A 20,695-nucleotide genomic window follows, 5' to 3' on the forward strand; every position below is an offset into this window, starting at 1 on the left:
TGGCCGGTTTAGCTAATGTGAAGGCAGTTGACCTTTCTGCAGACTTCAGCTTCAGAAGAGGCAGATTTTCCTCTGTTAGGAAAATTATTGTTTGGCTTTGTTCTTTTTCAGACCATATAGTGCTTGTTCTTTTGTCTTGTAACAGGTAATCTCACAAAGTTAGCAGTCATGTGCAGTCTTCTTTCGTGTATAATTTACTACAATATAAATTATTTTTATTATGTATTTTTTAAACAGGCATATGATACCCAATGGATTACTATGCCTCTGGATTGATATCAGTTATAGCTGTGGGTCTTTAAAAACACACTTCTTAAAAATGAATGAGAGATCATGCAGTATGAGCCACTGGACATCAGGTATTCCTCATGGACCTGGGATGATCAGTAGACAGCAGATCCCACCTATCAAGGTTCATGTGGGAACACCCTGCCCATCTTCAAATAGCCTCACCCTAAGCCCAGATATTGGAAACTTGTCTGCCATCCTACACTTAAAGATGCCCCTTGGAGGAGGGGTAGCTCCTGAGAGCAACACCATTCACCTTCCTGCTTTAAGTCCTAAGAAACAAGCGTTTACAAATGGAAAGCCTTTATTGCAAGTCCCACAGCCCCCTGGACTGTCAGCCTCACAGTCCTTAAAACAAAAAAAGCAAGGATTTGGAAATACTTTCTCCCCATGCACAGATGAAGGTAAGACTCCTTTTTCTATTGCTATTAGTAGACCTGCTTCTTCTCCAATACCACATATCCAAATAGTATTGGTTTTAGTAGATTGAATCCAGTCTCTTCTGTACCACCCTTTTACTGCACAGGAAGTGATACTGGGGGAAAAAGAAGTCCCGATACTTTCCATAGAAGTAATTAATTGCTTGATTATTCCTAGGGGCTTTGTATTGAACAGCACTTGCTCAGAATTTGTGAGTTGTCCTAAGTTTCTTTATAAACAGTGTAGTTTGGCTTTGCTCTTCTAGCCTCACCTCTTGACTCAATAAATCCAGATAGTCAATTTATCTTCTGCAGCACCAGAATTTTGTGAGTGCTATCAGAAGTACTTCTTGGATGCATGGACACAGCTTTCCACTGGTGACTAAAAGCTGCATATTGATAAAAGTGGAATAATGTTTTCAGACTTTTAGGCTGGACAAGCTGTAAAGCGTTTTGAAGCATGTCTAGACCATGGATTTGCAATCTGTTTTTTGGAACAATGGCTTTTGCTGTAGAAAATAATGATGCATAACCCTGGTCTTCTGTGAGTAAGTGCTTCTGTATCAGAGATTTACCTATCTATGAGAAAATGCTTGACTTTCCTGCTCTTGGTTCTTTGAAGTTAAACCAGAACTTCTAAACTTTCAGTAAATCTTGGCTCTGGTCATACTGGAGATGGGGATCCCTTTCTGGTGGAGTTTTGGTATCATACTTTCCAAACTGGATGCAAATAGATACGAGAGTTTAATGTAGAGGATAGAATTAAAAGTTTTAAAATACAAAGGAAGGCTTGGGTTGATAACTGAGTCGAAGTGCAGAGAAGGAGAAAGAGATTTCCCATTTTATTCCATGTGTGTTGCTTCCCTTAGTTTTTCTGTTTTTCTTCACTGCTTCCCCTTGAAACCTTAGAAAGTCCATACCTCTTCAGCCAGGCTTGCAGGCCTGAGGCCAGTGTCATTTCACAACAAGATGAAAGTTAATTGTGTGCTTCATTGCTCTGCTGAGTCAGACCAGTGGTAATGCCTATGCATGTTCATTGGGTGACCTCCGAGATCACCTGTCACTTTGGAGGTGGTGGTAGGTGCAATTCACTGCATATAGCTTTAAGCTTCTGCTACAGTGAAGAGAAGTAGTGTTCTCATTCATGACCTTTGGAAGAACTTCTCTCTTAACTACACGTGGAGCCTGATTCCTGCTCTCTTCAAAATTACATGCCTAAAACCAGAGAATACATGCTGAGATCTCTGAAATAGCCCCACGTAATAGCTAACCTGCCTGCAGTATGTGTTGCAGGGCAGCATCACAGAGTGAAGAGAGCATCACCTTGTTTAACATCCTTGGTTTGGAGATTTTGATCTGCTGTGTCTGACTGCTCAATTCCCAGCCATTGTCACAGAATCACAGGATGTTGGAAGGGACTTCAGGAGACCGAGTCCAGCCCCACTTCTATTTTTCTTTCTTGTTTTGATCAGTGTTCATATGTAAAGTATTCCAGTGTTTTGTGGGATGGTGAATAGAGAATTCTGCTGAAGGGTGGGCATTGGGGAGGTTTATGTGTGAACAATACCAGTTAGACAAGATACTGTGGATTTCAGGTGTAATGGCCTTCAGATTCTGTTTCTGTGGGTATGGATTAGTAGCTTCTTGCGCTTTCAAATTCTTGTTATGAGCAGGACCATTTAGGGAGTTGGAAGATTTTGTGCACTGAGAGCCCACTATGGAAGAGCTAGATCTTATTCACTTGGTCATGTCCAGATAATTTTCTAAGACTTTGAAGTTTGATATGCTGTATAAATAAGACTGCAAACCTTCTGAAACTTACACTTATGCTTACGCTTGTGTGGCTGTTTCATATTTTGTGCTTTTCTGGTGGTGGATAAATGGAAGGAAGTGTCTTTTGCTAGATACTTATTTTAGTTAATCCTTCTCCAGAAGGCAGCAGTTTTCCTTTTACTGTTGTCTCAGTATCAGTTCCTGAGGGAATTAGCTGATGTGGTTGCCAAGCCACTCTCCATGATATTTGAAAAGTCATGGCCATCAGGTGAGGTCCCTGGTGACTGAAAGAAAGGAAACTTCACACCCATTTTAAAAAAGGGTAGAAAGGAGAACCCTGGGAACTACTGACCTGTCAGCCTCACCTCTATGCCTGGGAATATCATGGAACAGATCCTCCTAGAAGCCACGTTGAGGCTGTGACCATTTTAGGCTGTGCCTTTAAGAAAGGGACAGTTGCTGGAACATGGAGGACAGGGAGGTGATTCAAGACAGCCAGCAAGGCTTTACTGGGGGCAAATCCTGCCCAACTAACCTAGTGGCTTTCTATGATAAAGTGACTATGTCAGTAGATAAGGCATGGATGTCATCTATCTGAACTTCTTCAAGGCCTTTGAAATGCTCCCCCACAACATCCTGCTAGCCAAGCTGGAGAGATACAGGTTTGATAGGTGGACTGTTCTGTGGATAAGGAGTTGGCTGGATGGTTGCATCGAGAGGGTGGTGCGCAATGGCTTCAAGTCCAGAAGGAGAGCAGTGACAAGTGGTGTCCTCAGGGGTCTGTACTGTTTAGTGTTTTTATCAGTGATATAGACAGCGAGATTGAATGCACCATCAGCAAGTTTGCAGGTGACACCAAGCTGAGTGGTGCTGTCGATACACCAGAGGGACAGGATGTGATCCAGAGGGACCTGGACAAGCTGGAGAGGTGGTTCCAGGTGAACCTCATGAAGTTCAACAAGAGCAACTGCAGGGTTCAGCACCTGGGCCTGAACATTCCTCACTATCAATACAGACTGGAGGATGAGGTGATAGAAAGGAGCCCTGTGGAAAAGGACTTCGGGGTGCTCATGGACAGGAAACCTACAGCGTGTGCTTGTAGGCTAGAAGGCAAATCACATCCTGGGCTGCATCAAAAGATGTGTTGCCAGCAGATCCAGAGGGGTGATTCTGCCACTTTGCTCTGGTGAGACCTCACCTGGACTACTACATCTGGGTCTGGAGCCCTCAATATAGGAATGACATGGACCTGATAGAGCAGGTCCAGAGGAGGGCCACTAAAATGACCATGGGCTTGGAGCACCTCTGCTATAAGGATAGGCTGAGGGATCTGGGTTTGTTCAGCCTGGAGAAGAGAAGGTTTCAGGGAGACCTAATAGCAGCCTTCTAGTACCTGAAGGGAGCCTGTAAGAAGGATGGAGAGAGACTGTTTAGAAAGGACAAGGAGCAATGGCTTCAAATTAGAGAAGTAGATTTAGATTGGATGTTAGGAACAGGTTATTTACTATGAGGGTGGCATAACACTGTAACAGGTTGCCCAGGGAGGAGGTTGTGGCCCCATCCCTGGAGATATTCAAAGTGTGGCTCAACAGGGCAGACTGGTTGAGTTGAGGATGCCCCTGCCTACTGCAGAGAGGGTTGGACTAGATGACCTTTGGAGGTCCCTTTCAACCCAGACCATTCTATGATTCTATGATTCTACAGAGGTTTGCACTATCCAAAGGTTTTTGGTTTTGTTTTGGTTTTTTTTAGAATGAACCATATGAGATAGTAAAAGGAGCAAGATACTCAATAAAATTTCTTGTTCACAGTTTCACAAATTGCATCAGGTTGGAAGAGACCATCTTGTCCAGCCCCCCTGCAGTGAGACAGGACACCTCCAACTAAATCAGGCAGCCCAGTGGCATATCAAGTCTGATCTTGAATGTCTCCAGGGGTGAGGTCTCAACCACACCCCTGGGCAAACTGTTCCAGTATTTTATCACTCTCATTATAAAGAACTTCCTCTTTATATTTAAACTAAATCTACCCTGCTCCAGTTTCAAACCATCATTTCTCATCCTATTGCTACAAGTCTTTTCCCAGTCTTCCTCCTGGCTGAGCATCCCCAGTTCTTTCAGCCTGTCCTCATGGGAGAGGTCCTCATCAACTTCACAGCCCTCCTCTGAACCTGCTCCAGCAGTCTATGTCTCTTTTGTGTTGGTGCTGTGATAATTAGGCACAGAGCTATAGATGAGGTCTTACCAGAGCAGAACAAAGGGGCAGAATCAACTCTCTTGACCCGCTGGCTATGCTTCTTTTGGTGCAGCCTAGGATGTGCTTGGCCTTCTGAGCTGCAAGTGTGCGTTATTGGCTCATGTCCATCTTCTTTGTCCACCAGTACCCGCAGTCCTTCTCTGCAGGACTGCTGCAATTTCATCATCCCCCACCCTGTACTGATACCAAGGATTGCCCCGACTTAGGTTCAGGACTTTATACTTTGCTTTATTGAACCTCACGAGATTCTCCTCAACCCATCTCTCCAGCCTGTCCAGATCCCTCTGGATGGCATCCTGTCTTTCAGAATTATCAACCATACTACTCAGCTTGGTATCATCTGCAGATTTGCCGAGAGTACACTCAGTCTCACAATCTGTATCATTGAAGAGGATACTGAACAGGATACTACTGTTCCTAGTAGAGACCCTTGAAGGACACCACTGTTACCCATCTCCATCTGGGCATTGAGCTGTTGGATGCAATCATCCTACCAATTCCTTATCCACTGGACAGTCCACCCATCGAATCCTTATCTTCCCAGCTTAGAGAGAAGGATGTTGTGGGGGACTGTTTCAAAGAGTTTACAAAAGTCCAGATAGATGACATCTATTGGTTTTCCCTTTTCCTCTGATGTAATTATACCATTGTGGAAGGCCACTACGTTTGTCAAGCAGGACTTGCCCTTGGTGAAGCCATGCTGGCTGTCTCAAATCACCTCCCTGTCCTCTGTGTGTTCTGTTATAGCTTCCAGGAGGATCTGTTCCATGATCTTCCCAAGCACAGAGGTGAAGCTGACAGGTTGGTAATTTCCAGAGTCCATTTTTTTTTAACCCCTTTTAAAGATGGGTTCAGTGTTTCCCTTCTTGCTGTCTCCAGGGACTTTACCTGACTGCCAGGACTGCTCAGATATTATAGAGATTGGCTTTGCAACTACATCAGCAAATTCCTTCAAAACTCTGGGATGCATCTCTTCAGGTCCTACAGATTTATGTATGTTCAGGTTCTTCAGGTGGTCCTGAACTTGATCTTCCTTTATGGTGGGAGGGATTTTACACTATTAGCCTGCACCTCCTGATCCATTGACTGAGGAGGCGGGCAGAGCAAGATTGGCAGAGAAGACTGAGGTAGTGTTAGAGTACTTTAACCTTCTCCTTGTCTGCTCACACCAGCTCTCCATGGTCACTCATGAGAGGGGGAACACCTTCTTTTATCTTCAGAGATCTTGTGCTCTAAGAATAACAAACATCTCCCAGCTCTGCTCTGCTCTCCTGTCCTTGAAGATCCTTTCCCATGGGATCTTCCTGACTAATTCCCTAAGGAGCTGGAAGTTTGCCTTCCAAAAATTCAGAGTCCTTACTCTTCTTTTCTGTCCCATATCCCCACAAACTCCACCACTGCATTATCACTGCAGCCCAGGCTGTGCTCAATCTTGACATCACTGATGAGTTCACAGAATGTTAGGGCCTGGGAAGGACCTCAATAGATCATCTAGTCCAACCCCCCTGCCAGAGAGGGTCACCTAGAGCAGATCACAGAGGACACATCCAGGCAGGTCTTGAATATCTCCAGAGAAGGAGTCTCCACACCCCACCTGGGCAGCCTGTTCCAATGTTCCATCACCCTCAAAGTGAAAACATCTTTCCTCATGTTTCCGTGGAGCTTCCTATGCCTCAACTGCCACCTATTTTCCCTTGTTCTGTCATTGGACATCACCAAGAAGAGCCTGACTATCCTCTTGGCACTCACCCTTTACATGTTTATAAACATTAAAGAGGTCACCCCTTAGGCTCCTCATCTCCAAACTAAAGAGCCCCAGCTCCCTCAGTCTCTCCTCATAAGGAAGATGTCCCACTCCCTTAATAATTTTTGTGGCTCTGCACTGGATTCTTTCAAGCAGTTCCCTGTCCTCCTTGAACTGAGGAGCCCAGAACTGGACACAATATTCCAGATGCAGCCTCATCAGGACAGAGTAGAGGGGGAGGAGAACTTCTCTTGACCTACTAACCACACCCATCTAATACACCTCAGAATGGGGGTGTGGCCTTAGAACCATAGAACCATAGAATCAACAAGGTTGGAAAAGACCTCAAAGATCATCAAGTCCAACCTGTCATCCAAGACCTCATGACTACTAGACCATGGCACCAAGTGCGACATCCAATCTCTTCTTGAACACCTCCAGGGACGGTGACTCCACCACCTCCCTGGGCAGCACATTCCAATGGTGAACGACTCTCTCAGTGAAGAACTTTCTCCTCACTTCCTAAACTTCCACCAGTTCCCTCGGCACCCGCAGGCGCATGCCATCAGGACTCCTGGATGTCCAGATGACTTAACTGTTCCCTAACCCAACCCTCATCAACCCAGTCCTCATCATCCAAGGAAAACTCCTCCTTTGTCATGTCCTCCTCTGGGCCCTCAGGAGTCTGGGGCTCCTGAGGGCAGTCTCCAGCAGTATAGATGGAGACAAAGAAGGGATTTAGTAACTCCACCTTGTTTGTATCCTCTGGCACCATGCAGCCACCTCATTCAGCAGTGGTCTTACATTGCCTCTAGTGTTAGTTTTTCCTGCAGTGTATTTGAAGAAGCCCTTTCTCTTGTCCTTGACCTCCCTTGCAAGGTTGAATTCCAAGGAGGCCTTAGCTTTCCTAGCTGCCTCCCTTCATCCTCTGACAACAGTCTTATTCTCCTCACAAGTGGCCAGCCCCTCCATCCATGATCTGTTGACTCTTTTTGCACTTGAGTTTGCCCAGCAGTTCCCTAGTTAACCATGCAAGCCTCCTGGCTCCTTTGTCAATTTCCTACATGTTGGAATGCTCTGATCGTGATCTTGGAAGAAGTGGTCCTTGAATATTAACCAACTATCATGGGCCTCATTGCCTTCCAGTACCCTAGCCCATGTGATTTCCCTTAGTAATTGCTTGAAAAGGCCAAAGATTGCCCTGCTGAAGTCCAAGGTTGTGATCCTGCTTGGCCTTCTGTTCCTATCACACAAGACCCTGAACTCCACCATCTCATGATTGCTGCTGCCAAGGCTGTCCTCAATCTTCACCACTTCAACCAGACCTGCCTTGTAACTGAGTATCAGGTCAAGTAGTGCTCCTCTCCTAGTTGGTTCATCCACCATTTGCATCATGAAGTTATCAGCAATGATGTGGAGGAACCTCCTGGACTGTGAATGGCCGGCTGAGGAGGCCTTCCAGCAAATATCTGGATAGTTAAAATCCCCCACGAGAGCCAGGGATTGTGAAAGCAAGGCTCCTGTCAGCTGCCTGTAGAAGGCCTCACCAACTTCCTCATCCTGGTCAGGTGACCTGTAATAGACACCCACAACAGTATCACCCATGCTAGCCTGCTCCGTAATTCACAACCACAAACTCTCAGCTTGCCCCTCATCCACCCCTGGACAGAACTCAATACATCCTATTTGCTCCCTCATGTAAAAGGCAACTCCACCACCTCGCTTTATTGGCCTGTCTTTCCTAAAAAGGACATAGCCATCCATGACCGCATTCCAGTCATGTGAGCTGTCCCACCACCTCTCTGTAATTGCCACCAGATCACAACCCCTTGACCTCACATGGATTTCTAACTCCTCCTGTTTATTCCCCATGCTGCGTGCTTTGGTGAACGTCAGGTCCAGGATTGCATTCCCTTCAGTAGAGTTGTCTTGTTATCTAGCTCAGGGAGTTACTATCAAGGCACTGCAGGAGTCTTCTCCATTGCCTACAGCTTGCTGTGCTATTTTTCCAGCAAATGTCAGGGTAGTTGCAGTCTCCCACCAAGACAAGAGCCTGTGAGTGTGAAGTCTTGTCTAGCTGGACTGGAAAGCCTTCATCAGTAGGCTCCCCTTGATCAGGTGGCCTGCAATAGATGCCAACCACAAGGTTCCTTTTTTTTTTTCCTTTTCATTTTTTTCTCTAAGTCTTATCCATAAGCTTTCAACTTATTCATGGCAGTTCTTCATGCTCCGTCCATTTCCTGACATTGAGGGCAACACCTCCACTCCTCCTTCCTTGCCCATCCCTTCTGAAGAGTCTGTGGCCATGAATAGTATAGAATAGAATAGAATAGAACAGAACAGAATTAACCAGGTTGGAAAAGACCTTTGAGATCACAGAGTCCAAGCTATCATCCAACACTATCTAATCAACTGAACCATAGCACCAAGCACCCCTTCCAGTCTCTTCTTAAACACCCCAGTGATGGTGACTCCACCACTGCACTGGGCAGCACATTGCAGTGGCCAATCACTCTTTCTATGAACTTCTTCTTAACATCCAGCCTAAACCTCCCCTGGTGCAGCTAGAGATTGTGTTCTCTTGTTCTGTTGGTGGTTGCCTGGGAGAAGAGACCAACCCCCACCTGGCTACAACCTCCCTTCAGGTAGTTGTAGAGAGCAATAAGGTCTCCCCTGAGCTTCCTCGTCTCCAGGCTAAGCAACCCCAGCTCCCTCAGCCTCTCCTCACAGGGCTTGTGCTCCAAACCCCTCCCCAGCTTTGTTGCCCTTCTCTGGACACGCTCCAGCAAGTCAACATCTTTCCTAAACTGAGGGGCCCAGAACTCGGCACAGCCACACTTGAGTCATAGGATTCATTACACCAAGACTGTGGTGGCTATCAGGTCAGAGTTTTGTAGTCACACAGTAGCTTTGAACTCCTGTTTGTTGCCCATGCTACATGTGTTTGTGTAGAGGCACTTCAGCTGGGCAGTCATCTGCTAGCTTCACTTTCTTAGCAGGTGTGCCCTGATTACCTTGAGGTATTTAATGGGAGTTTCGTTGATGGCTTCTACTGTATCAGGAGCCTTCAGTGAGTTGACCCTCTGCTTGTCACAGGCAAGTCTGAACAAGGGTGAGAAGTTTTCTTTTTACATTGTTCACCCTTGCCTCAGGGGTGAAGATTTCCCTAAGAAGTGGGTCTTGTCTGCAAATAGTGAGCCCTTATGACAAAGATGTGTCTCTTTTTCTGGGTTGCTAACAGCTTTTGGCTGGTTTGTGTCTGTATCTGTTCTTGCCCTTGTGACTAGCCATGCAAATTGCTGTGACATGTGGTAGTTGGTAGGTTTGGAACAGCTTCCCTACATTATTTTAATAATGGACAAAACAGTTCTAAAAAAATAAAACAAGGAAATATAACAGGAGATACTGTTCAGTATTTAGGAAAGAACAGAATATTTTGGGGCAGTTCAATTGTGTGCCTTATTTTTCTACAGAGAATTTTTTGTTTTTTGGACAAGGAGGTGGTGCTGAGTGCACAAAAATAGAGTAGTAATAATCTGTGGTCTTTACTTTGCACTAAGACCAGCAGGTCAAGGGAGGTGATTCTCCCCCTCTACTCAGCTCTGGTGAGACCCCACCTGGAGTACTGTGTCCAGTTCTGGAGCCATTATTACAAGAAGGTTCTGGGGGTGCTGGAACATGTCCAGAGAAGAGCCACAGGGATGATCAGAGGGCTGGAGCACCTCTCCTATGGGGACAGACTGAAGGAGTTGGGGCTGTTCAGTCTGGAGAAGAGAAGGCTCTGAGGTGACCTAATAGTGGCCTTCCAGTATCTGAAGGGGGCCTACAAGAAGGCTGGGGAGGGACTTCTCAGTATATCAGGTAGTGATAGGACTAGGGGGAATGGATTGAAGCTGGAGGTGGGGAGTTTCAGGCTGGATGTGAGGAGGAAAGTGGTGAAGCTCTGGAATGGGTTGTCCAGGGAGGTGGTTGAGGCCTCATCCCTGGAGGTGTTTAAGACCAGGCTGGATGAGCTCTGGCTAGCCTGATCTAGTGTGGGGTGTCCCTGCCCATGGCAGGGGGGTTGGAACTAGGTGATCCTTGTGGTCCCTTCCAACCCTGACTGATTCTATGATTCTAAGACTACCTTATATCACCAGGTGATATAAGGTAGTCTTTCAGCTTTAAAAAAAGGTGATTTTTCGAAAGGGTGCCACCTAAATCATTGCATGATGAGAACCTTAAGCACCTTGTGTGGTGTTAGCATGTGGAGAAAAAAAGTGAGTCTAAACATGCACTGATGTACTGTGGACTGTCAGATGAGTTGCGAACTGGCTAACCAATAAAGCTCAGAGGGTTGTGATCTGCAACAGAGTCCAGTTGGAAGCCTGTGGCTATTGGTGTTCATCAGAGGTCAGTAGTGGATCCAGTCTTGTTCAGCACATTCATCAATGACCTGGATAAAGGGACAAAGTGTACCCTTGTTAAGTTTACTGATGACAGGAAACTGGGAGGAGTGTCTGACACACCAGAAGGCTGTTCTGCCATCCAGCAAGACCCGGACAGGCTGGAGAGTTGGGTAGAGAAGAACCTACTGAAATTAAAACTCAGCATGGGCAAGTGTTGAGTCCTCTAACCCCACGAACCAGTACGTGTTAGAGATTGAACTGCTAGAAGGGGTAGGGGTTGACCTGCTAGAAGGCAAGCTCCACAGAAAAGAACCTTGGAGTCTGGGTGGACAGTAAATTGACCATGATAGAGCAATGTGCCCTTGTGGCTAAGAAGGCTAGTGGTCTCAAGAAGGCTAGTGGTCTCCTGGTGTGCATTAAGAAGAGTGTAACCAGCAGGTTGAAGGAGGTTTTTCTCCCCCTCTACTCTGCCTTAGTGAAGCCACACATGGAGTATTGTGTCCGTTTCTGGGCTCTCCAGTTCAAGAGGGATGGGGAACTACTGGAGAGAGTTCAATAGAGGGCTTCAAGGATGATTAAAGGATGGGAACATCTCTCATATGAGAAGAGGCTGAAAGATGTGGGGCTATTTAGCCTGGAAAAGAGAAGATTGAGAGTGAATCTTGTCAATGCTTACAAATTTCTGAAGGTGGGTGTCAAGAAGATGGGGCCTGTCTCTTTTCAGTGGCCAGTGATAGGATGAGGGCAACAGAAATTTACAAAACCCTGCTGGACATGTTCCTGTGTGGCCTGCCCTAAGTGATTGTGCTCTGGCAGGGGTGTTGGACTAGATGATCACCAGAGGTCCTTTCCAACTCCTACCATTCTATGATTCTGTGATTTCAGTTACTTCACTTCCTGTATGCTACTGGTAGTATAACATACTTTCTACTACAGTGTTGTAAATATGAAAAGGAGAATAGCATGGTGGTGGATTTTTTTTTTTTCAATAAAAGAAAATATGCTCAAACAGTGATTTTTTTTTTTGGTCTTTTTAATATTTTTTTTTTTTTTTGCTAGGAATGTATATTTTGTGTATCCATATTAAGTATTTCATACAGAAATTAGGTCCAAAATGGAGGCATAACAGTATGTGTATTTGGTATTGGAAATCTGCAGTCTCATTTGGCATTGGTGTATATTTTGAATAATTTGTTTCACACTGTTTAGATTTGCTAAAGCTTAGAAAGAGATCTTTTTTGACAGTATCTGCTTGAGGTGAAAATGACTAGGGAGACAGATTTCTACTGAGTGTTCTATTAAGAAAATTTTTTTGCTTTTTAAAAGTGTGTAAATTTCAAACGATTCAAACTAGAGCTGTGATATAAAGAGTAGTTAAAAGAGAAAAGATACACATTCAAGGGTATAGTACCAGTATGCTTGAACTTTGTGTACATCTGAATAATAACTTTTTTTTTTCTAGAAAACCTAGTAGCTGTTCTTTCTGCATGTGTTATTCAGTCCTCTGTGCAATGGCGTTGTGAGTGTGAGCTGGGCTATATTCAGGCATATCCTGAGTATTCTTCTGTTTCATGTTATGATAATAATCTCAAATCTTCCTGAAAATGATGTGTGTTTTCTGAAAGGACAGATATGTTCCACACTTACATTGGTTTCCGTTACTCAGTGAATGAAAACATGTTTTGCAACTTTGTCAACAGGGATTAAAGACCTACTGGTCTGATTAAAGACCTGCTGGTGTAGGTAAATGTGGAAAGCAGCAGTGGGAGTCGTTTGAGAGGATGCCTTATATTTTTCCATTATTCATAAGCATCAGTCCTACTGGAGGAATTGGATCATCTGTCTGAATCACTGTGATTGTACTTAACATACTTAGAGCAGTTCATTCAAAATGTAGGAGTGTATTTTCTTGTCCTGTAAGTCAATATATTGTAGTCTTAAAGCAGCTTGGATTTGGCTGATGGAGAATTCTCACTGTGACTAAAATTCTGTGCTGAGTTATTGTTGGTACAGGTGGTACTGCTGATTCACCTCCAGCCACTGTGCTGATAACCTGGGGAGATGTCCAATATGGGCTGGGGAAAGGAGAGGCAGTCTGTCAGCCTCATTGTAATTGTAGTTTGCTCTATAAGGCAAGACCTTATAGAAATGGTAAGCAGTTCTCAGTCATGAGAACCATATCTATGTTTGTGTCTCCCATTCTCCTTGGCAGCAGGTGAGATAGCACACATGGGAAGTTCAAGCCTTGAAACCAGTCTGGCTTTTTTTCCATCTGACTGTACTATTGAAAACACTGCAGTCAGGTGTGTCATAGTAGTGAAGAGTTGACATGAAAAATACTTGAGATGGGACTTGAAGAAGCAATTCTGGATATTTGTTAGTAAGAAATGCAGAAACTTTTGTAGACAGGCATGGATTCCTTTTGCTCTCATTTCTAGGGCTTTTGAAATGACAGCTGTCATTCCATTTGTGTGGTTCCTACAGTCTTAATTTTGTTTATTCACATAAAAAATAATTGTGTATTTTATTTCTATTTTCATAGAATCAATAAGGTTGGAAAAGACCTCAAAGATCATCAAGTCCAACCTGTCACCCAAGACCTCATGATTACTAAACCATGGCTTGAAGTGCCACATCCAGTCCGTTTTTGAACACCTCCAGGGATGGTGACTCCACCACCTCCCTTGCCAGCACATTCCAATGGCTAACAGCTCTCTCGGTGAAGAACTTTCTCCTCACCTCCAGCCTAAACCTCTCCTGGTGCAGCTTGAGACTGTGTCCTCTTGTTCTGGTGCTGGTTGCCTAGGAGAAGAGGCCAACCCCCACCTGGCTACAACCTCCCTTCAGATAGTTGTAGAGAGCAATGAGGTCTCCCCTGAGCCTTCTCTTCTCCAGGCTAAACAATCCCAGCTCCCTCAGCCTCTCCTCGTAGGGCTTGTGCTCAAGGCCTCTCACCAGCCTTGTTGCCCTTCTCTGGACATGTTCAAGTGTCTCAATATCCTTCTTAAACTGAGGGCCCCAGAACTGGACACAGTACTCAAGGTGTGGTCTAACCAGTGCTGAGTACAGGGACACAATGACTTCCCTGCTCCTGCTGGCCACACTATTCCTAATGCAGGCCAAGGTGCCGTTGGCCTTCTTGGCCATCTGGGCACACTGCTGGTTCATGTTCAGCCTACTATTGACCAGTATCCCCAGGCCCCTCTCTGCCTGGCTGCTCTCCAGCTACCCTGACCCCAGACTGTAGAACTGCATGGGATTGTTGTGGCCAAAGTGCAGCACCTGGCACTTGGACTTGTTGAATGCCATCCTGTTGGACTCTGCCCATCTGTCCAGCCTGTCAAGGTCCCTCTGCAGAGCTCTCCTACTCTCTAACCAACCAACACCTGCCCCCAGCTTAGTGTCATCTGCAAATTTACTGATGATGGACTCAATCCCCTCATCCAGATCATCAATAAAGATATTCAACAGGATGGGGTCCAGCACTGATCCCTGGGGGATGCCACTAGTTACTGGCCGCCAGCTGGATGTGGCACCGTTCACCACCACTCTCTGAGCTCAGTGCTCCAGCCAGTTCCTAACCCAGCAGAGAGTGCTGCTGTCCAAGCCATGGGCTAGCAGCTTGGCCAGGAGTTTGCTGAGGCTAACTGTGTCAAAGGCCTTGCTGAAGTCCAGGTAGACCACATCCACAGCCTTACCCACATCCACCAGGTGGGTCGCCTGATCACAGAAGGAGATCAGGTTGGAGAGGCAGGACCTGCCCTTCCTGAATCCATGCTGGCTGGGCCTGATCCCTTGGCCATCCTTCAGGTGCGCTGTGATTGTCCCCAAGATGATCTGCTCCATCACTTTCCCTGGCACTGAGGTCAGGCTGACAGGCCTGCAGTTTCCAGATTCCTCCTTCCAGCCCTTCTTGTGGATGGGCATCACGCTGGCCAGCTTCCAGTCATCTGGGTCCACTCCAGTGAGCCAGGACTGTTGAAAAATGATGGAGAGCGGCTTGGCCAGCTCATCTGCCAGCTCTCTCAGCACCTTAGAATGAATCCCATATGATCCCATGGACTTGTGAGTATCCAAGTGGTTGAGCAAATCCCTAACTCCTTCCCCCTGGATTTCAGGGGGACTACACTGCTCCCTGACCCCATCTACCAGTTCAGGAGGCCAGTTACCCAGCAAATGTAACTTTATCTTTATCCTGCAAATGTAACTTTAATTGTTTTTCTAGTAAAATGAGTCAGTTAACTAATGTTCTTGTGTAAGATGATATTTTTTCTGTTGGAAATCTTTGAGGCTCTTCCTTATCTTGCAAACAGTTGACAGGCATTAATCTTTGGGTAAGGATTTTATGTTTTTTTTTTTTTTTTGGTGTGGTGGTTTTTTTTGTTTTGTTCCCCCCCACCCCCCTTACCCAAAGGGATTGGAAGAGGAAATGTCTTTAACATACTTATTTTACTCTCTAATACTGTTGTTTCTGTGTGTCAGTTGGCACAGTTTGAAAAAAAAGAGGTTCATCAGTGTTCTGTGCAGTTTCTTACACAGAAAGCCTGACTTGGGAATTACTTCCTTTTCCAATTGTTTTGTGTAATTAATTGTTGGCAGTTTTAAAGCCTGGTTATTGACAGTATTTAGGTACAGCAAAGTGATTAATTGACAATGCAATGATCTTAGTTTTGTCCAGCAGGACATGTTTTCCAGCTTTGCATATGCTTTAGTGGCCTTGATATGCTTGGGAATAAACCCCCACAGGAACCATCAAAGCTCTGACAGCTGTTTGGGAAAGCCATTCTGAAGACAGTAGAGATGTGTGGATTCTTCAGTCTGGTCCAGAATTTTCCCAAAGGGCTTAGCTAAGAATATGAGACTCACTGGAGCTGGATACTCAACGATCCTGTTCAGGTTTGAGGTTGTTGGTATGTGGCTGAGAATTAAAGGGAAGGCCAACAGGGCTGACATCCTGGTTGGAGTCTGCAACAGACCACCCAACCAGGATGAAGAGGTTGATGAATTATTTTATAGGCAGCTAGAGGCTGTCGCAAGATCACCAGACCTTGTTCTTATGGGTGACGTTAACCTGCCTGATATCTGCTGGGAACTCAACACAGCAGAGAGGAGGCAGTCTAGAAGGTTCTTAGAGCCGATGGAGGATAGCTTCTTATCCCAGCTGCTGAGTGAGCCTTGCTTGACCTTTTTACAAACAGCAAAGGGCCGTTGGGAGATGTGGTGGTTGGAGGCTGTCTGGGGTCCAGTGACCATGAAATGATTGAGTTTTCAATATGCAGTCAAGCTAAGAGAGGCAGCAACAAATACTCCACTCTGGACTTCTGGAGGACAGACTTCAGGTTACTCAAGGAACTAACTCAGAAGGTACCTTGGGAAACAGCCCTTAAAAACAAAGGGGTCCAGGAGGGCTGGAGATACTTCAAGAAAGAACTCTTGAAGGCACAGGAACAGGCTGTGCCAGTGTGCTGGAAGATGAGCTGCTGGGGCAGACGGCCAGCCTGGATGGGCAATGAACTTCTGAGTGAATGAAGGAAAAACAGAGCGTGTATCATCTTTGGAAGGAAGGAGAAGTAATCCATGAAATGTTTAAGGAGGTTGATAGGTCATGCAGGAAAAGAAATTAGAGGGAAAAAAGCCCATTTGGAGCTTAGACTGGCCTCTGCTGTGAAGGACAACAAAAAATGCTTTTATAAATATATTAATAGCAAGAGGAAGGGCAAGGACAACCTCCACTCCTTGGTGGACATGGAGGGGAATATTGTAACAAAAGATGAGGAAAAGGCAGAGGTATTTAACACCTTCTTTGCCTCAATTTTTAATAGCAGGACAGGTAGTCTTCTGGACAACTGGCCTCCTGAGCTGGCAGATGGAGCCAGGGAGCAGTATAGTTCCCCTGTGATCCAGGAGGAAGTAGTTAGAGACCTGCTCAACCGCTTGGATCCCCACAAGTCCATGGGACCAGATGGGATGGGATCCATCCTAGGGTGTTGAGAGATCTGGCAGATGAACTGGCCAAGCCACTCTCCCTCAGTTTTCAACAGTCCTGGCTCATGGGAGAGGTCCCAGATGACTGGAAGCTGGCCAGCGTGACGCCCATCCACAAGAAGGGCTGGAAGGAGGAGCCAGGGAATTCCAGACCTGTCAGCCTGACTTCAGTGCCAGGCAAGATTATGGAACAGGTCATCTTGAGTGCAATCACACAGCACTTACAGGATGGCCAAGGGATCAGGCCCAGCCAGCATGGATTTAGGAAGGGCAGGTCCTGCCTGACCAACCTGATCTCCTTCTAGGATCAGGTGACTGCCTGGTGGATGTGGGGCAGGCTGTGGCTGTAGTCTACCTGGACTTCAGCAAGGCCTTTGACACCGTCCCCCACAGCAAACTCCTGGCTAAGCTGTCAGCCCCTGGCATGGACAGCAGCACTCTGTGCTGGGTTAGGAACTGGCTGGAGGCTGAGCCCAGAGAGTGGTGGTGAATGGTGCCACATCCAGCTGGCAGTGAGTCACTAGTGGTGTTCCCCAGGGATCAGTGCTGGGCCCCATCCTGTTGAATATCTTTGTTGATGATCTGGATGAGGGCATTGAGTCCATCATCAGTAAATTTGCAGATGACACCAGGCTGGAGGCAGGAGTTGACCTGTTGGAAGTATATAGAAGAAACCAGGTTGGAAGAGACCTTCAAGATCATTGTGTCCAACCCATCAACCAATCCAACACCACCTAAACAACTAACCCACGGCACCAAGCACCCCATCAAGTCTCCTTCTGAACACCTCCAATGATGGCGACTCCACCACCTCCTCAGGCAGCCCATTCCAATGGGCAATCACTCTCTCTGTATAGAACTTTTTCCTAACATCTAGCCTGAAGCTCCCCTGGCGCAGCCTGAGACTGTGTCCTCTTGTTCTGGTACTGGCTGCCTGGGAGAAGAGACAAACCTCTGCCTGTCTACAACCTCCCTTCAGGTAGTTGTAGAGAGCAAGAAGGTCACCTGAGTCTCCTCTCCAGACTAAGCAACCCCAGCTCCCTCAGCCTCTCTTCACAGGGCTTGTGTTCCAAACCCCTCACCAACTTTGTTGCCCTTCTCTGGGCTTGTTCCAGCAAGTCAACATCCTTCCTAAACTGAGGGGCCCAGAACTGGACACAGTACTCGAGGTGCGGCCTAACCAGTGCAGTGTACAGGGGCAGAATGACCTCCCTGCTCCTGCTGGCCATACTGTTCTTGATGCAGAGGGTAGGATGTTAGAGGGTAGGAGAGCTCTGCAGCGGGACCTTGACAGGCTGGACAGATCAGCAGAGTCCACGGGCATGAGATTGAACACATCTAAGTGCCAGGTTTTACACATGGGCCACAACAACCCCATGCAGAGCTACAGGCTGGGGTCAGAGTGGCTGGAGAGCTGCCAGGTGGAAATGGACCTGGGGATACTGGTAAATAGTAGGCTGAACATGAGCCAGCAGTGTGCCCAGGTGGCCAAGAAGGCCAGTGGCATCTTGGCCTGTATCAGGAACAATGTGGTCAGCAGGAGCAGGAAGGTCATTGTGTCCCTGTGCTCAGCGCTGGTTATGCCTCACCTTGAGCCCTATGTCCAGTTCTGGGCTCCTCAGTTTAGGAAAGATGTTGACTTGCTGAAACGTGTCCAGAGAAGGGCAATAAAGCTGGTGAGGGGTCTGGAGCACAGCCCTGTGAGGAGAGGCTGAGGGAGCTTGAGTTGTTTGGCCTGGAGAAGAGGAGGCTCAGGGGAGACCTTATTGCTGTCCGCAACTACCTGAAGGGAGGCTGTAGCCAGGTGGGGATTAGTGTCTTCTTCAAGGCAACCTGTAACAGAAGAAGATGACACAGTCTCAAGCTGTGCCAGGAGAGTATTTAGGCTGGATGTTAGGAAGAAATTCTTCACAGAAATAGTGATTGGCCATTGGAATGTGCTGCCCAGGGAGGTGGTGGAGTCACTGTCACTGGAGGTGTTTAAGAGGGGACTAGATGAGGCACTTGGAGCCTTGGTTTAGTTGATTAGATCGTGTTTCGTGATAGGTTGGACTCGAGGATCTCGGTGGTATTTTCCAACCTGGTTAATACTATTCTATTGTATTCCTTCTATAGACTGTAGAAGAAGTTTGTTTCATTCTAATGTAGAAGGTGGTGCACAGATTCTGGTTGCAGAGCAATCCTTTGGAATGCTTATTTCATGTTAAACTTTCTTTTTCCTTGTCTGTCATGTCAGACAAGGTTCAGTTCCTGAAGTTAAATGATGTTCAGAGAACAAATGATGTGAGGTTGTAATTTACATTGCTTTGATTGTACTTTTAGAGTCTTTAGCTTAGGCCTTCAGAATTTCACTTAAGAACAAAGTGTTTAAGAAAATAAAAATTGCTGGTGGTACCAAAACACGTGTTGGACTACATGTTATAAAGGCCCAAGGCAACATAACAAAAAAATCCGTGAAGAGTATTAGGCTTAATGCCAAAAAGGATCTACTTTACATAGGCACTGTAAAATCCCTCAAGAATACTAGGCATATTGCCAACACCTACCCATTCTGTGTTAAGAATGTAATTTAACTTCTCTCATACCCACCCTTATGCCTTTATCCTCTGCTTTGTGGGCCTGGACAATGAGCTTGAAAATGAATTGCAGCTATACAAAATACATTATAGCAAAAAGGACATTTAAGGAAATCTCATATTTTATAATTTTCTTAGACCGTTCTTTCAGCCTGAGGCAAACTGGTTGAAGGTGTTTAGGTCTATCTATTTCTAGATTTCTGATACCTGTTTTCACAGTATGATGGCTGGCTGTTGTCCGTAGCATCCAAAGAGTATCTCCAGCTGGAAGTCTTTGAAGAAAGCATGGGCAAGCTGGGTGAGGAGGGCTACACCAAGATCACTATCCCATGGACAGTATCTGTTGGACATCTCAGCGTGCTTTTGAATGTCTTCCCCAGCAAAATTCTCAAAGGGTGAAGTCACAGCAGGTGTACTTCTTAAGAAGAATATAACCTTTCCTTTTTACTCTGTTTTCATTGATTAAAGGATGTTTATGCATGTGCACTTATGTTGTCCTAAAAATGGCTAATGAATTTTGTGTTGTCCTTCAAGTGTGCAGAAAGGAAAATCTGATGCCTCAGGTCAAACCATCATAAAAAAACCAAACCAAACCAGGCCACACTATTGTATTTTCATTTTACTTTGAGAATCTTCATCTTAAGTCATGATTTTTCAGTGTTGTTTTATCACCAGGAGGTGGCACTAATAAAATCTATTTCTATATAGAGAGATGAATTTTTCAGCCACTTTTCTATACAGGAAACTTGCAACAAAAAAAATCCAGTTGAAATGTGAAAGTTGTGGAAATTTTGTATCTGAAGAAATCCTGAAAGCTTAATTGAAGCCACATCTTCTGCTGTACCTCTGTTCTTTTCATGGGCAAATTTTGGATAAGTTATTTTTACATTTATTCAGTGCTTAGAGAAATCCACCTGGAGTGCAATTTTTGATGTCAAACACAAAATTAATTTCAGGTCTGCACGTATACCTGCACATATAGAACATGTTCTTTATGCCTTTATGTTAGGAAAGGGCCCAAAAGTAATCTGGTGCACAATTAAGCATATGTATTTGTAAAATGCACAACTTAGCACATGGATTTGGCTTTTAAATATATTCCCATTGTGTTCTTGCACTATGCTGCCTTTCCTAGAAGTGCTACAACATAATCTTCACCATGGTAATGCATTCCTTCGTTTGATCCCCACTGCTGCAGTGCTCTTTGATGGTAGTGAACAGGAAGCACACCAACTGCTTCCTGTTTTTTAGCTGCTCTGTCCTACC

At 45.6% G+C, this 20,695-nt stretch overlaps 1 protein-coding gene across 1 annotated transcript in view; it reads left to right on the forward strand.

Moving 5' to 3' along the window:
• The first annotated feature begins 319 nt into the window (after positions 1–319).
• The window catches only part of GLIS3 (GLIS family zinc finger 3), a 177,006-nt gene continuing 156,630 nt past the window's right edge, over positions 320–20,695 (forward strand). Inside the window, exon 1 of the mRNA XM_054178226.1 lies at positions 320–692. Within this exon, the coding sequence (XP_054034201.1) occupies positions 320–692 (373 nt within the window). The remainder of the gene's footprint in view (positions 693–20,695) is intronic.

Source organism: Dryobates pubescens, chromosome Z (assembly GCF_014839835.1).
Source record: "Dryobates pubescens isolate bDryPub1 chromosome Z, bDryPub1.pri, whole genome shotgun sequence".
NCBI classification, from domain to species: domain Eukaryota; kingdom Metazoa; phylum Chordata; class Aves; order Piciformes; family Picidae; genus Dryobates; species Dryobates pubescens.